Source organism: Callithrix jacchus, chromosome 3 (assembly GCF_049354715.1).
Source record: "Callithrix jacchus isolate 240 chromosome 3, calJac240_pri, whole genome shotgun sequence".
Lineage (NCBI taxonomy): Eukaryota > Metazoa > Chordata > Mammalia > Primates > Cebidae > Callithrix > Callithrix jacchus.
Genome location: NC_133504.1, coordinates 84,120,320 through 84,137,765, shown reverse-complemented (window position 1 = coordinate 84,137,765; position 17,446 = coordinate 84,120,320). Strand labels below are relative to the sequence as shown.

Genomic DNA, 17,446 nt, shown 5'->3' with positions numbered 1-17,446 from the left:
CTTTGACAAGTTGTTAAGATTTTCTGCTAGAAGTAATAGTGAGTGAGAAAGCCTTTCAAGGGCTTTGGAGAACTGAGATTTTTTTTTTTTAACATTGTTTCTGTGAAAAAATGTGTTTGTAACAACAGACAACTCTGACTCACAAATGGAAACAATCTACCTCTAAGACATAAAGACTTATGCTTCAGGAAACTTTACCCCACTCAAATAATGTTATGAATTTAAATAGTATGTTAGAGCTCATAATACTATTAACTCTAATGGTTTAATAAAATAGAATAGGCATATGAAAATTAGAATAATCACCTCTAAAACTCCGTGCCTATAAAATATGCTTAACATAAAACCAATAAAGACATCTTCATATTTCTACTGGGTCATTGTTATCTGACAGTGGTTTCTGCTCCTGGCATTTTCCATCTTAATCTTTGCCCATCTTACACTTTATTAAGTGGCTGCTTTTCACTGAAGCCAGCCATGATTTAATAAAAGAGCAACAGTCTTCAAATCTGAGGAACTTAAGCTCTATATCTTATTAACTTTCTTACTTTGGTCAAGTCACCAAACCCACTTTTTATTTCAGTTTTCTCACCTGTACTGCGACTGGCACTAATCTCTTGTATGGTTATGACAATCCCATAAAGTCACTTAGTACTTACTGAGTGTCTGTTATATGCTGGCACTCTTATAGGTGCTTGAAATATATCAATGAGAACAACAAAGATCTCTGTTCTTATGGAGCTTCCCTTCTAGGAACCAAAAGGGTTTTAGGAATTATAAAATGCAAATGTAAGGTATTATCATCATTGCCATTGTGTCTCCAGCAACTCAATTTTCTCAAATATCTGTAAAAATCTTATTTAAAATTATATCTAGTTATTAGATATCAGAAAGTACATAAAGAGAAAAAAAATCTAAGAAATAAAAAAATCATCTTTTAGATGTCTAACTAGCAGTAAAAACTTATAGTACATGCTGAAAATAATTCCTTATTGCATATAAAAATAGCTCCTAGACCCCTATTATATGCCATGCACTGTAGTAGGCTTCATATGGCATGCCAAGATAGATAGGAATCCTGCCCTCAAGGAGCTTAGAGTCCAGTTAGGGACATGCCCACTGGAAAATATACTATTAGGATAGAAAGTGAAGAATACTTGGCAGACAGGCACAAAGAAATTGATGGGAAGCTTTCAGAAAAAGAAAGTGACTGCAAAACATTTATAACATCTTGTTGATATTTTCTATATAGATACATTTTCCCTCTGATGTTGTAATCAACACAATAGTACCAGCAGCACCTGTTTAGCTACTGGTGGGGATTTTAATTTTATACAGAATGTAGATATTTACATCTATGTTATGCTGTGTAGTATTTGAGCAGTACTTTGACTCTGTACAGGAAGTGCATTGTATACAAATTTAAATAATATTTCAGAATGACACTGCTATGGCTTGAATGTTGACATCCCCTCCAAAATCATGTTGAAACTTAACCCCCGATGTGATGGTATTGGGGGATTGGGCCTTTAGGAGGTGATTAAGTCATGAGGATAGAGCCCTCATGAATGGGATAAGTGACCTTATAAAAGGGCTGGAGGGGTGTGCCTATAGTCCCAGCTACTCAGGAGGCTGAGGCAGGAGAATCACTTGAACCCAGGAGGCGGAGGTTGCAGTGAGCTGAGATTGCACCACTGCACTCCAGCCTGGGCGATAGTGAGACTCCGCCTCAAAAAAAAAGAAAAAAAAAAACCCCAAAAAACAAAAACTAAAAAACAAACCAAAAAAGGGCTGGAGGGAACAAGGTAGACACTTTTTGCTTTTCTTTCCTTCCACCATGTGAGGACAGTGTTTGCTATGACATCTGTGAAGCCGAGACCTGGCCCTTACCAGACACTGAGCCTGCTGGTGCCTTGATCTTAGTACTTCCCAGCCTCAGAACTGTGACAAATAAGTTTCTATTATTTATAAATTACCACATCTCAGGTATTTTGTTATAGGAGCAGCAACACGCTAAGATATACAACAAGCAGCCAGCAGGTTATAGCAAACTATCAAACTGAGCACTGTATGTTTGTCTGTTGACAGAGGAGGCATTGTTACAAAGGTTATCTGAACACAATCAGAAATTACTAATTCGTAAACTGTTGAAATGTGAAGTACATTATTTTCAATTTGCATTGCAGAGGTGCTGTAAAAGCAATGATTCTATTACTAATTGGGCTACCAAACCCATTGACTGAAAAACATGTTCAGACTTTAGTTGACAAAGAATAGTGTTAACAGCATCTCTCCCCTATTGATTCAGTTACTATGAAGGTCTTCCATTTTGCTTCTTTTCTTCTTTTCATAGTATAATAGTTTCCTCAACATTTTTGCCAAGAAGTTCCCATCTCAGGACCTTTGAACTGCTATTCTCTTTGCCTGTAATATTCTTCCTTCAGATAATTGCTTGGCTTGGTCCCTTCATTCAGATTTCTAAAGAGCATTCCTTTTTTTTTTAATGCAAAATAATTTTATTTTCCCCAACAACAATGAGGAAGCAGAATGGCGTTGTTTTACATTTTTACCAATATCTTTAATATCTGGCTTAAGAGAAGAGAGCTTGATTTTCATATCTGTTTCTGTACTCAGTCAGTTGAGTTGGTTGTGATGTCACAGTTCATATTGACTACACCCTACCCACCCATGGGACAATGATATTTATAATGCCAAGTAACATCTTGATATTCTTATCAAACAGTTTTGACCTTGAAGAGCCTCTGAAAAGGTTATGGCGACCTTGGCAGCCCCACTTTGAGAACCACTGGATAGCTCATCCTCCCCTTCCTGTCCTGTCCTATGCAAATCTCAATGTGGTTTTGATTTGCATCTCTCTGATGACCAGTGATGATGAGCATTTTTTCATATGATTGTTGGCCTCATATATGTTTTCTTTTGTAAAGTGTCTGTTCATATCCTTTGCCCACTTTTGAATGGGCTTGTTTGTTTTTGTCCTGTAAATCTGTTTAGTTCTTCATGGATTTTGGATACAAGCCCTTTGTCAGATGGGTAAACTGCAAAAATTTTTTCCCATTCTGTTGGTTGCCGATTCACTCTAGTGACTGTTTCTTTTGCCATGCAGAAGCTGGGGAGTTTGATTAGGTCCCATTTGTCTATTTTGGCTTTTGTTGCCAATGCTTTTGGTGTTTTGTTCATGAAGTCCCTGCCTACTCCTATGTCTGGGATGGTTTTGCCTAGATTTCCTTCTAGGGTTTTGATGGTGCCAGGTCTTATGTTTAAGTCTTTAATCCATCTGGACTTAATTTTAGTGTAAGGTGTCAGGAAGGGGTCCAGTTTCTGCTTTCTGCACATGGCTAGCCAGTTTTCCCAACACCATTTGTTAAACAGGGAATCCTTTCCCCATTGCTTGTTTTTCTCAGGTTTATCAAAGATTGTATGGTTGTAGATATGTTGTGTTGCCTCTGATGCCTCTGTTTTGTTCCATTGGTCTATATATTTGTTTTGGTACCAGCACCATGCTGTTTTGATTACTGTAGCCTTGTAGTATAGTTTGAAATCCGGTAGTGTGATGCCCCCCGCTGTGTTCTTTTTGCTTAGAATTGACTTGGCTATGCGGACTCTCTTTTGGTTCCATATGAAGTTCATGGTGGTTTTTTCCAGTTCTGTGAAGAAAGTCAATGGTAGCTTGATGGGGATAGTGTTGATTCTGTAAATTACTTTGGGCAGTATAGCCATTTTCACGATATTAATTCTTCCTAACCATGAACATGGAATGTTTCTCCATCTGTTTGTGTCCTCTCTGATTTCGTTGAGCAGTGGTTTGTAGTTCTCCTTGAAGAGGTCCCTTACGTTCCTTGTGAGTTGTATTCCAAGGTATTTTATTCTTTTTGTAGCAATTGTGAATGGCAGTTTGTTCTTGATTTGGCTTTCTTTAAGTCTGTTATTGGTGTAGAGGAACGCTTGTGATTTTTGCACATTGCTTTCATATCCTGAGACTTTGCTGAAGTTGCTTATCAGTTTCAGGAGTTTTTGGGCTGAGGCGATGGGGTCCTCTAGGTATACTATCATGTTGTCTGCAAATAGAGACAATTTGGCTTCCTCCTTTCCTATTTAAATACCCTTTATTTCTTTTTCTTGCCTGATTGCTTGGGCTAGAACTTCCAGTACTATATTGAATAGGAGTGGTGAAAGAGGGCATCCTTGTCTAGTGCCGGGTTTCAAAGGGAATGCTTCCAGTTTTTGCCCATTCAGTATGATATTGGCTGTTGGTTTGTCGTAAATAACTTTTATTACTTTGAGATACATTCGATCGATACTGAGTTTATTGAGGGTTTTTAGCATAAAGGGCTGTTGAATTTTGTCGAATGCCTTCTCTGCTTCAATTGAGATAATCATGTGGTTTTTGTTTTTGGTTCTGTTTATGTGGTGAATTACGTTTATAGACTTGCGTATGTTGAACCAGCCTTGCATCCCCGGGATGAATCCTACTTGATCATGATGGATAAGTTTTTTGATTTGCTGTTGCAATCGGCTTGCCAATATTTTATTGAAGATTTTTGCATCTATGTTCATCATGGATATTGGCCTGAAGTTTTCTTTTCTTGTTGGGTCTCTGCCGGGTTTTGGTATCAGGATGATATTGGTCTCATAAAATGATTTGGGAAGGATTCCCTCTTTTTGGATTATTTGGAATAGTTTCAGAAGGAATGGTACCAGCTCCTCTTTGTGTGTCTGGTAGAATTCAGCTGTGAACCCATCTGGACCTGGGCTGTTTTTGTATGGTAGGCTCTTAGTTGCTGCCTCAACTTCAGACCTTGTTATTGGTCTTTTCATAGTTTCAGCTTCCTCCTGGTTTAGGCTTGAGAGGACACAGGAGTCCAGGAATTTATCCATTTCTTCCAGGTTTACTAGTTTATGTGCATAGAGTTGTTTGTAATATTCTCTGATGATGGTTTGAATTTCTGTGGAATCTGTGGTGATTTCCCCTTTATCATTTTTTATTGCATCTATTTGGTTGTTCTCTCTTTTCTTTTTAATCAATCTGGCTAGTGGTCTATTTTGTTGATCTTTTTAAAAAACCAACTCTTGGATTTATTGATTTTTTGGAGAGTTTTTCGTGTCTCAATCTCCTTCAGTTCAGCTCTGATCTTAGTTATTTCTTGTCTTCTGCTGGGTTTTGAGTTTTTTTGATCTTGCTCCTCTAGCTCTTTCAATTTTGACGATAGGGTGTCAATTTTGGATCCCTCCATTCTTCTCATATGGGCACTTATTGCTATATATTTTCCTCTAGACACTGCTTTAAATGTGTCCCAGAGATTCTGGCATGTTGTGTCTTCGTTCTCATTGGTTTCGAAGAACTTCTTTATTTCTGCCTTCATTTCATTGTTTATCCAGTTAACATTCAAGAGCCAGTTGTTCAGTTTCCATGAAGCTGTGTGGTTCTGGGTTGGTTTCTGAATTCTGAGTTCTAACTTGATTGCACTATGGTCTGAGAGGCTGTTTGTTATGATTTCCATTGTTTTGCATTTGCTGAGGAGTGATTTACTTCCAATTATGTGGTCAATTTTTGAGTAGGTGTGATGTGGTGCTGAGAAGAATGTATATTCTGTGGATTTGGGGTGGAGAGTTTTGTAAATGTCTATCAGGTTTGCTTGCTCCAGGTCTGAGTTCAAGCGCTGGATATCCTTGTTGATTTTCTGTCTGTTTGATGTGTCTAATATTGACAGTGGTGTGTTAAAGTCTCCCACTATTATTGTGTGGGAGTCTAAGTCTCTTTGTAAGTCATTAAGAACTTGCCTTATGTATCTGGGTGCTCCTGTATTGGGTCCATATATGTTTAGGATCGTTAGCTCTTCTTGTTGTATCGATCCTTTTACCATTATGTAATGGCCTTCTTTGTCTCTTTTGATCTCTGTTGCTTTAAAGTCTATTTTATCAGAGATGAGAATTGCAACTCCTGCTTTTTTTTGCTCTCCGTTTGCTTGATAAATCTTCCTCCATCCCTTTATTTTGAGCCTTTGTGTATCCTTGCATGTGAGGTGGGTTTCCTGGATACAGCACACTGATGGGTTTTGGCTTTTTATCCAATTTGCCAGTCTGTGTCTTTTGATTGGTGCATTTAGTCCATTTACATTTAGGGTTAATATTGTTATGTGTGAATTTGATACTGCCATTTTGATGCTAGCTGGCTGATTTGCCCATTAGTTGTTGTAGATTCTTCGTTATGTTGATGCTCTTTAGCATTTAGTGTGATTTTGGAATGGCTGGTACTGGTTGTTCCTTTCTATGTGTAGTGCCTCTTTCATGAGCTCTTGTAAAGCAGGCCTGGTGGTGACAAAATCTCTGAGTACTTGCTTGTTTGCAAAGGATTTTATTTTTCCTTCACTTCTGAAGCTCAGTTTGGCTGGATATGAAATTCTGGGTTGAAAGTTCTTTTCTTTAAGGATGTTGAATATTGGCCCCCACTCTCTTCTGGCTTGTAGTGTTTCTGCCGAGAGATCTGCTGTGAGTCTGATGGGCTTCCCTTTGTGGGTGACCTGACTTTTCTCTCTGGCTACCCTTAGTATTTTCTCCTTTATTTCAACCTTGTTGAATCTGACGATTATGTGCCTTGGGGTTGCTCTTCTTGTGGAATATCTTTGTAGTGTTCTCTGTATTTCCTGCATTTGAGTGTTGGCCTGTCTTGCTAGGTGGGGGAAATTTTCCTGGATAATGTCCTGAAGAGTATTTTCCAGCTTGGATTCATTCTCTTTGTCACATTCAGGTACACCTATCAAACGTAGGTTAGGTCTCTTCACATAATCCCACATTTCTTGGAGACTTTGTTCATTCCTTTTTGCGCTTTTTTCTCTGATCTTGGTTTCTTGTTTTATTTCATTGAGGTGATCTTTGACTTCTGATATTCTTTCTTCTGCTTGGTCAATTCGGCTGTTAAAACTTGTGCATGCTTCGCGAAGTTCTCGTATTGTGTTTTTCAGTTCCTTTAATTCATTCATATTCCTCTCTAAGTTATCCATTCTTGTTATCATTTCCTCGAATCTTTTTTCATATCTTTTTTCAAGGTTCTTAGTTTCTTTGCATTGATTTAAAACATGTTCTTTTAGCTCACAAAAGTTTCTCATTATCCACCTTCTGAAGTCTAATTCCATCATTTCATCACCATCCAGCTTTGTTCCCTTGCTGGTGAGGAGTTTTGGTCCTTTCTAGGAGGCGAGGTGTTCTGGTTTCGGGTGTTTTCCTCCTTCTGCGCTGGTTTCTTCCCATCTTTGTGGATTTATCCACCTGTCATCTGTGTAGTTGCGGACTTTTTGATTGGGTCTCTAAGTGGACACCCAGATTGTTGATGATGAAGTATTTCTGTTACTTGATTTTCCTTCTACCAGTCTAGCCCCTCCACTGTATGACTGCTGAGGTCCACTCCAGGCCCTGCTTGTCTGGGATGCACCTATAGCAGCTGTGGAACAGTGAGGGATGCCACCAGTTTCTTTTTCTGTTATCTTTGTCCCAGAATGATGCCTGCCAAATGTCAGTCTTTTGGATATAGAGGGGTCAGGGAGCTGCTTGAGGAGACAGTCTGTACTTTATAGGAGCTCAAGTGCTGAGCTGTGATCTCTGTTGTTCATTCAGGGCTGTTAGGCTGCTACGTTTAATTCTGCTGCGGCAGAACGCATCAAAAAAACCCTTTTTTTCTCAGATGCTCTGTTTTGAGGGGGTTGGGGCTTTTTTTGTGAGTGTTCGTTGTGCTCTCCTGCCCAGCTAGGAGGCAGTCTAGTCACTATTTGCCTGCAGAGGCTCCGCCCTGCTGGTGTGAGGTCCACCCTGTTGCTGCAGGCTCTGCCCTGCTGCTGCGGTCTCCGCCCTGCTGCTAGGGGCTATGCCCTGCGGCAGAGTCTCCCTGTTGTAGTGGGTTGCCTCGGCAATGGCAGGCTGCATCAGCAATGGGCATGTACCTCAGTAGGGGCTGATTGCCTCAGTAATGGTGGACGCCCCACCCCCATGGAGCTGCACCATCCTGGGTTCAGCTGTGCCCTCAGGGAACCTCTCCACCCAGAGCATTTGGAATCACCGTTTTGTTGGTCCCACTGTGCTACCCCAAACGCTGTTTCCCTGGAATCTTCTGGGCTGGCTCACTGTCCAAGTCCCATTCAGTCTCAAGTTCAGCCCTCTCATTCTCAGATTGCCGGTTCAACAGGGCACCCGGACCAGTGCGCTTTGTGCGGAGCGCTGTGTAGTGCCGCTGCGCTACAGCGCCAGCTGCTGGCTACACTGGCTGCCGGCTGCGCCAGCCAAAGCCTCTGCCTGGTGTCCCGCGTCTCTTTTGTATTTGGGAATTTCCCCATTCTGTGGGCAACAAAGATCTGTCTGGAAATGCGGCCCTGATTCACCCTCTCTGCACATTCACCGAGAGCTTCAATCCTGGGTTGTTCTCACCGCGCCATCTTGAGTCCCCTCCGCCTGTTTTCTTTATCATGATAGCCGCTGTAGTTAGGGCAGTGTGCCTCTAGTGCTCAGTTCCTGGCACACGAGAGGCACTCAATAAATATTTATTGAGTAACTGAATCCAGTGTCCAAGCTGAGGCTACTCCCAAGAAAGGTCAAGAAAGGGGCACCTAGTGGGATGAGATGAGGGAATGAGTGAGGAGTTGGGTGAGCAGGTGTTAGGGGAGTAGGATGGCATGGGGATTTCAGTGGGGGCTCTGAAAACAGTGGGAGTTGGGCTTCTGGAGGCTTCTATAGAAGTTCTTTGGGGTTTTGTTTCAAAAAAACAGAACCTTTGTCTCTGACCTGGCTGTGTGGTCCAAGGTACCACTGAGGCCATGGTGAGAAAACAGCATTGGTGGGATGGGTCTGATGAAAGAGGAGGACGGTGGAGGGAGTGAGGGGCAGCAAAACAGGGTTGACTCTAGATGAGGATGTGGAGAGAGGCCTTTAGGTGGTAAGGCAGAGGGAAAGAGCGATCCTAAAAGCAATGGGGAAAAAAGGTGAATTTTTGTTGCTGCGTCTGATGGAAAGGTGAGTACTCAAATTCTGCAGTCATTTTCACATAAATATTTCTAAAGTTACACTTTTCAGAGTTAAAAACTGTCTATATTTGCAATAATAATAAGATCAGCAATAGTAACACATTTTCATAGGCACCTTCCAATTTCAAAGTGCATTTATATACACTCTCTAGTTGGTTTAATCCTTACTCTATTTTTACTTCTAAGTATGCAGTGTATTATACTTTATGTCCATTTTCTGGGAATAAGGGCAAGTGTTTAGAATATACATATGTACGTTTGTACAAAGTATATCAGGCTCTGGTTGCATCTGCAAGTTAGTATTTTTAAATATGCAAGTATGGCCACTTTAGTCAACAAGTGAATTTGGGTTTCTTGTTGTAAAAACAAACATTTTTTTTTAATCAAGAAGAATTCTGGAACTTGATAGTATATACCCCTTGAGAGGAGGGATTGTGTTCTATTCATCCATGGATATAATTAGGTTAATAAAAATTTTGAGATCAGTTATAAAATACTGTAACTCCATTAGTTTTTTTATGTTTGTATTACTGATAGTGTCTTATATATTTAACAAACCTTGATTAACTGCCATTAATGTGCCATGGATCATGCTTGGTTCTGGGAAATTCACTTCTCCCCCAACCTAGACACACATAGGCATCCCTGACATAAAGCTCTTGGCCTATCAAGAAAAGATGGCTAGGTATTTGTGCAGTTGTGTAGTACATCGTCACAGGTGCTCTGTCAGAAGCTTACATTGGAAAGAGGAGGCACAAGAGAAGAGAGTGGTCTAGGTTACCTGGAGGCTGGAGAAGCTGTTCTCAAGGCTTCATGACAGAAGTCATCCTTGAGCATAGTTTTAAAAGATTATATTTTAAACCAAGTGAATAACATCTGAAAATCATAGCTTTCTTATAGTCACTCTAGGATATTAATAGCCAATCCTTTTCCTTAAGTGGCTCTTGACCAGCTAAAATGTACCTCTTCAGGTTCAGAGACACATTTTAGAACGTTATAGTTTTCTCATTATGTATTGTATCTGTTCCATCTTGAAGTACCTGTAGGAAGAAATTGAGTGCAGGTTTTGTGTGTGCCTTGAGAGCTGATCCTATCAAGGGTGTGTCAGAAACCAACCAGCAGAGTCCCCAAATCACTCGAGTCCCTGGCGTTCTTTTTTCAAGGCTTTCTTCATTGTAGCCTGTTCCTGATGGTAATTGGTTGAATCAGATTTAACAATGCAGTCAGATAAACAGTTGTGGCAGCTGCTGCCATGGCAACGTCACCGTCCTTACCCTCCCAGTGCGCGCCCCTTCCCCACCCCTCCTCCTCCTCCTGCTTTCCTCCAGTAAGTGCATACTCGCTAGTGGTCTGTACAGGCGGCACGGTTTGATGGCAGAGATATTTTCTTTCCAAACAGTTCAAAATGATGAACGAAGATGCAGCTCAGAAAAGCGACAGTGGAGAGAAGTTCAATGGCAGTAGTCAGAGGAGAAAAAAACCCAAGAAGGTAAATCGCCAGAATTAGGAACATCTATGTATAAATATGTATGTGTGTGCATGTGTGAGTGTGTAATATCAGCGAGGCTATGGAAACCGTGGAGCATTATGAGTAACTGTAGACGATAACAGTGCCAAGCTTTGCTTTTTAAAGAGGCAGGTGCAAACTGCTGCTTTTTGAGAATAGTAGAGAAGCCATGGCTCATAATGGATACACTGACTGGAGCATGGTGAAGTGAATAGAGATAAGGTGTGTTCCGCATGTGGATTACTGAGGACTGTGACCACTGATGGGTACTTCTGGTGTTAACTGGGTAGAGAGAGAGAGTCATTTTATATTTAGAGTTTAAAAGGAATAGTGTGAAGCAAGGTGGATTGTGAAGCAAAAGGCAGATTTTTGGCTAGATGCGTTTGGTCTGTGATGATCCTGAGATGGCTAGACAGCAAATGCCTTTTGGTTTCATGCTAACTGTATTCCTCCTAAGGAGAAAAGACTGCTGTGACAGGAGAAATAGCCCCAGCATGATATTTCTTTGGCTTGCTTAGCTCCTCTGCAGTTCTCCCAGACATTGGTGCTCTTTCAATGATGAAGAAAAACAGCTAAATATATTATGGTGTGGGGGCTTTGGGGCACATAAAGCAGTTTGTAGGATTTCTTTCTGTGGCATACATTCCCACACCCTCGATTTTCATGGAAATGATAGCATCGAGAAACAGTGGGAAAAGATGCAAACTATTCAGCCCCACCCAATGCCAGCACTTCTTTCTTTATGGCCTGACTCCTGCTAAACTGTTGCAGCCTCGCAGAGCTTCCCTGAGCCTCACCTCTGAAAGAGATGCTTTATAAATTCTCCTAAAATGCATTTATTTCCTGGAGCAATAATATGGGCAGGATATTAGATATGATTCTAATGTAAATAAGCAGATTACAAAAATAATAAGCAAGAACAAATGAATGTTTTTCATTTTGCTAATGAAGTTGCATTGTGTTTCAAAATTCTAGATGTCTAGTGTACTAAATGTCTTATAATCTAAACATCCTAAGTAATTTGCAACCTCTGATATCTAAAAGATCATTGTATCAGCAAACAAGGGAGTAGTATATTTGTATGATATCATGCAATTTGATAAAAACAAGCATGTGACGATTTTTTAATCATAGCATAGAGATAGTGATGCAATCTGATAAAAGGCAAAAGGATAATTCAGGGCAGGCAGGAACATTGTAGAATGTCCTTTTCCTTTTGTACCTAAGCAGATCCAGATCCCCTAGACCTCAAAGGCATTTTTATAGAGTGTTAGCTAATTGACCAACATTAAAAAAAAGAAAAAGAAAATAGAGGGGAGAGAGAGAGAGAAAGCAAGAGGGGGAAAAAGAAAGAAAAAGGAATTTTTATTAAATTCACATTATCATTTTAAAATGTCTCTCTAAAGTCCTCGTGCTGCTTTAGAAACAATATACTGAAGACTATTTAAGGGGGTAGAGAATGAATCTTGACATTTTGAGCTCGGAGTGATGATACTAACTTCCCATGACCAAAGCCATTTTAAAGTATTTGAGGGGTAGAGACAACAAAGTCATCCTATATAATAACTATCATACCTTTAAGCTGAATTTTCTCAAACATATTTATATTAGGAGTAAGTCTTTATCCAAACTTACATCCAAAATGAAACAGCAAGTTTTGAATGTGTGTGTTAAAGCACCATGAATATTGAGTGTTAAAAGTAGTTTCACCTAAAAGAAATTGCTCTTGAAAAAAATGCCAATTACATAATAGATTGGGAGACAAACACATATAAACACACAAAACACACGTATCCCTCAGTTTGCCTGGTCAGTCAGACATAAGTGGGTCTGAATCTCAGTTCTACCCTTTAATTTTATGTGTTTAGAGCACATCATTTAATTTCATCCAGGGATTCATCTATAAAATGAGAATAATTATACATAGAGTATTTCGTGAGGATTAGAAAGAATGTATATATAATTCTTTGAACAGTATTTAAAACATATAGTCAATGGCAATAACTTTCAGGTGTTATTCTCTTAAATGGAATTTGTTTATTGCAATAAACCTTTGAAGAGAAAAATCTGTTTATACTTTCGAGAGAGGCAGAAATAACAGAATCCAATATTGGTGCTTTGCAAAGGTTAGTAGTCATTTTTCATAATGTCAAAAGTTATATGCTATAATTGGAAACTTTTTTACCTTATACAAATCATTGAAATTTACATAAATGTGCTTTAAGTCTTTATATTATTGGTTCACATCATTTTGCACAGTAGGAAACTTACAATTTCATATTTAAACACTAGACTGTTAATTGTGTCTTGATGAGGAAATTAGTAATAAAGAGATAAGCATCCCTAATAAGCGTAAAACCTGAGAAAGCAAAAATTGGAGTAAAGTCAATGTCACATCACTTCAATGCAATTGTTTGTTTTTCTATCAGAGGTTTACATTGAATCTGCTGTAGGATTCTACTTAAACATCTGGGATTATGGACCACCAACCTCACTATGTCCTGGGTGTAGATCCATCCTACTGAATCATATTCCTTGAAATCATGCCTCTATCTCTATCTAGTAAATGCATAACAGATGGGCTGTAATTTACTTGTTTATTCTGTACCTTCCAGAAGTAGCTCTTCTGAGGGACAGAGCTCAAGGGTCTTTTGCCACAAGACCTACAATGTGAGAAAATAAGCTCAAGGAGGAATTTGTTTATGTCAGAATTTTACTGAGTGTGTTGAGGATAGAAATTCTTTGAGCTTTACTTAAGAATGTCTATTTTGGCTTTAGTAAGTGAGCTTGTCAATGCTCCGCACTCAGAAACCACAAGGAGTACACTGGTGGTTGAACACGAAGGGTTTGTGACTCACTGCCACGAGGAGGATACAAATCATGGGAAACCGTGGGGCATCTCAGTAAGCGGGTGCCAGGAAGAATGCATAGGATACGGGCTTCAGTTGAGAAATTTGAAAGAGGGTTCAAGAGAGTGGTGACTCACTCTGGATGGGGTATTCTCAGAAAGCAGGAACAATTATACAATTGTGTATCCCAGTAAGTCTTATCTACAAGAGAAGAGGCTAGAGGGTTACTAAAGCTTTGGTTGTAAGGAAGCAGCAATCTCATCTGGCAAGAGAGGGAGATGTTTGGTATTTCGTGGCTTGGACAATGTCCTTGTTTTGTCTGTGTTCAGACATGATAAGGGAGTGGTGCTGTTTTGTTTTACTTTGTCATGGTCAGAGTGGCCTTGTCCGATGTTGATGCTTTGAGAAATTTTTTGGGTTCAACAGGAGAACACTGAGGCCTAGCTGATGGAACCAGGCCAGTTCCTGTGGATCAGTGGCTGCTTTTCTCATTCTTGAGCTTGAACACAAAGATACCTTTGGAGAGAGAAACACTTGTTTGTTATTGGATACATTTTAGTACCCAAAAAAATAAATGGTAGATAGTCATGTTGCTAAAGTAGTCATGAAAACCTTCAACTGATATTTCAATGAAGTTTTCTTAGGACCAAGATATTTCATACTAACAGATATTGCCCAAGGTGCAGATTTGGGATTGATGTTCTAGTGGTGGTTCAATGGCGAAGAAATAGGAGCGATTCTAATTCTCAGCTGGAATCCTGGACTAAAAAGAAGCATTGGGAGCTATATAAAATGTATCCCTGTAAGACAGCTTTGAGCCTATTATAAATCCTAGACAACTTTATAAAATCTTAGTTTTTTGGAGGCAGGGTCTCATTCTGTCACCCAGGCTGGAGTACAGTGGTACCATCATGGCTCACTGCAGCATCCACCTACCTGGCTCAAGTGATCCTCCTGCCTCAGCCTCCCAAGTAGCTGGGTCTACAGGCATGTGCCACCACAGCTGGCTATTTTTTTTTTCACTTTTTATAGAGACAGAGTCTCCCTAAGCTGCTCAGGCTGATCTTGAACTCCTGGTCTCAAGCGATCCTTCTCTCTCCTCCTCTCAAAGTGCTGGTTACAGGCTATAAAATATATTCCACTATTCCATTATTTTGACAGGTTAGATTAAAATAATCCAATGCCGTATTTAGGTGTGCAGCTCCACACACTTTCCAATTTTGTAGCAATAACATGGCAGTGGATTTGTACTAAAAGAGGCTGTAGGAGCTTTTGATAATTTACATAAATGGAAATGGGAATACCAAGCATCAATCACAGGTGACAGCTATCTGAAACCACTAGGCTTGTGAGTTCTTCTAAAACAAGTAAATATGTAAATGGTTTAGTAACTGTTTTCCTCATTTAGTGGAATAATAATATGAAGATAAAAATAAAATATAAGCACTATTATTTTCAACAGAGTAGTAGGATAAAATGGCTTTCTATGATACCTTATATTTATTGAAGATGCTTTGATCTGGATCACATAAATATTCATAAGCATTGCAAAATATATTGAAGGTATACACACACACACACACATTTAATCGCTGTTTACTTGCCACTGCCTAAATTGAGAGATGAGAGATGGAAGTGTTGCCAGATGTGTTGTTGAAATGTTGTACCATAGAAATGTGAATGAGTTACATATTTAAAGATTTATTTTTATAGCAGCCAAAGAAACTATGCCCTGTTCAGTGAAATCAGGTAGTAGATCCAACATTTAGGTGTCCAAATAGCATTGTAACCAATTAATTTTGAATTTAAACTTGATGACTTATCTAGTTCACTGGTGTCTAGAAATGCTTCCATGTATAATTTATCATGAATAATATCCCTATTTCTTCGGTCTTTCAAATAACTTACCATTTGCCCTTTATAAAATATCAACTTATAACCCAAAATAGCATGTGTTGCCTCAAGACAGTAATTCCCCATCACTGAAGGTATTTAAAATGACCATCTGTCAGGGATGATGGAAATTTTTATTGGAAAGAAAAATACCTTACAACCTGCTATTCTGTGATTTTCTTTCAATGTTTGCCTCTCTGTTCCTATTTACTCACCTTTATGATATTGGTTTTTTCACTGATAATTTCATGTCTTAGTAATAGCTGATTTGTCCTTTTCAGAGCAGGCTATTTCAAAGTGCTGTCTGTTGACCACAACTATCAGAATTACCTGGGTTACCTGCTAAAATAATTCACTTCTTAGGACCTACTTCAGACCTGCTGTATCAGAACTTTTGAGGATTTTTAACAGACTCCCAACTGTTTCTTATGCATACTCAAGTTTAGAAACAATGCCTTAGCCGGGTGCAGTGGCTTACACCCCAGCACTTTGCAAGGCTGAGGTGGGAGGATTGCTTGAGCTCAGGAATTTGAGACCAGCCTAGGCAACATAGTGAGACCCTGTATCTACAAAAAAGTAAAAATAAAAAATTAGTCAGGCATGGTGGCACATGCTAGCAGTCCCAGCTACTGCAGACAACTGGATACACCCCGCCTTGGAGGGTGAGGTCATAGTAAGCCATGATTTTACCACTGCACTTCAGCCTGGGTGATGGAGTGAGACTCTGTCTCAATAAATAGATAGACAGACAGACAGACAGATAGATAGACAGACAAAGAGAACCATTGCCTTAGATTGTGGTCAACAGTCATGAAGTTGAATCTTATAAAGAAGTAATCTTAGAAAGAAGAATCTTTTATTTTGATTAGATGTGTTAGTTTATTACTTGGCTCTCATGGTAACATTTGTTTAAGTCTAGATGGCAGCAGCAATGACACAAGAAAATAGAGAACATTCCTTTTTTATCTTACTCTTATGTGTGAAATCTATGCTTTACATATGCTATCTTATTTAATCTTCAGAATAACTCTTATTGAGTATTATTATCCCAGTTTCATAGAGGAGAAACTGGAGACTCAAGAGATTTAACATACAGATGATACCGAAGAGACCATAGACATTTTTCCTACTGGTCAATGACTGACATATTTATAGCCATTTCTCCCATGGAAACCAGGTGCTAAGGTAGTTTTCTGTGTCTCTTGCAAAGATTCTGTCATCTTCTGCTAAGATAGCCTCCTGCTTCTTTCTCCCAATGTTGCTGCCATCTCGCATCAGTCGATAACATTTCCAAAAATGCTCACTCTGATCTATGGGAATAACATGGGAAGATGACTTTCTTTCTTTCTTTTCCTTCCTTTCCTCCTTCCTTCCCTCCTTCCTTCCCTCCTTCCTTCCTTCCTTCCTTCCTTCCTTCCTTCCTTCCTTCCTTCCTTCCTTCCTTCCTTCCTTCCTTCCTTCCTTCTTTTCTTTTTTTTTTTTAAGATAAATTTTCACTCTTGTTGCCCAGGCTGGAGTGCAATGGCACTATCTCAGCTCATTGCAAACTTCGCCTCCCAGGTTCTAGCGATACTCCTGCCTCAGCCTCCCGAGTAGCTGGGATTATAGGCATGTGCCACCATGCCCAGCTAATTTTGTATTCTTAGTAGAGACAAGGTTTCTCCATGTTGGTCAGGCTGGTCTTGAACTCCCAACCTCAGGTGATCTGCCCGCCCTGGCCTTCCAAACTGTTGGGATTACAGGGATGAGTCACTGTGCTCAGCCGACTTCTTTCTTGGCTATCTACAATATTCTCCCAAACAGCATTCCTAAAAGAAGGGAAACTTCTTTTGCTTCCATTATATTTTGTGCTATGTTCTTGTAGATGTATCCATCAGTCTATGCAGACAACATATTGGACTTTGAAAATTCACAAAAATATAAGGAACAAAAATCAAGTAAACAGCTGCCTTCATGTGGCTTAGGCGTGTTAAATTAAGCCAGCATAAAAAGTTCATCCTACTTTCACCATTTTAGCTCTAATTATTCTTTTGAGAAAATTTTGTTAGAATGATATTCTCAGTAGTTGTTCTATTAAAGGTTCTTTTCTATATACTCTTTTCTGAAGTGTTGGAGGTTTCTTTTTCCTTCTTGATAAAGTTTCTAAAGAGACATTTGATTGCACATTAAAA

The 17,446-nt window shown here is 39.5% G+C and overlaps 1 protein-coding gene across 35 annotated transcripts in view; it reads left to right on the top strand.

Annotated features, from left to right (window-relative positions):
• ANK2 (ankyrin 2) overlaps positions 1 to 17,446 on the top strand; it is a 589,059-nt gene that overhangs the window by 232,971 nt on the left and 338,642 nt on the right. For 20 of the 35 annotated variants that reach the window (XM_078366627.1, XM_078366615.1, XM_078366659.1 and 17 more), the window contains exon 1: positions 10,360 to 10,515. The exons of the other annotated variants lie outside the window; for them this stretch is intronic. In XM_078366627.1, the coding sequence (XP_078222753.1) occupies positions 10,432 to 10,515 (84 nt within the window). In that variant the 5' untranslated portion in view covers positions 10,360 to 10,431. Of the gene's footprint in view, positions 1 to 10,359; positions 10,516 to 17,446 lie in introns of those variants that run through there. 35 annotated transcript variants of the gene reach the window in all.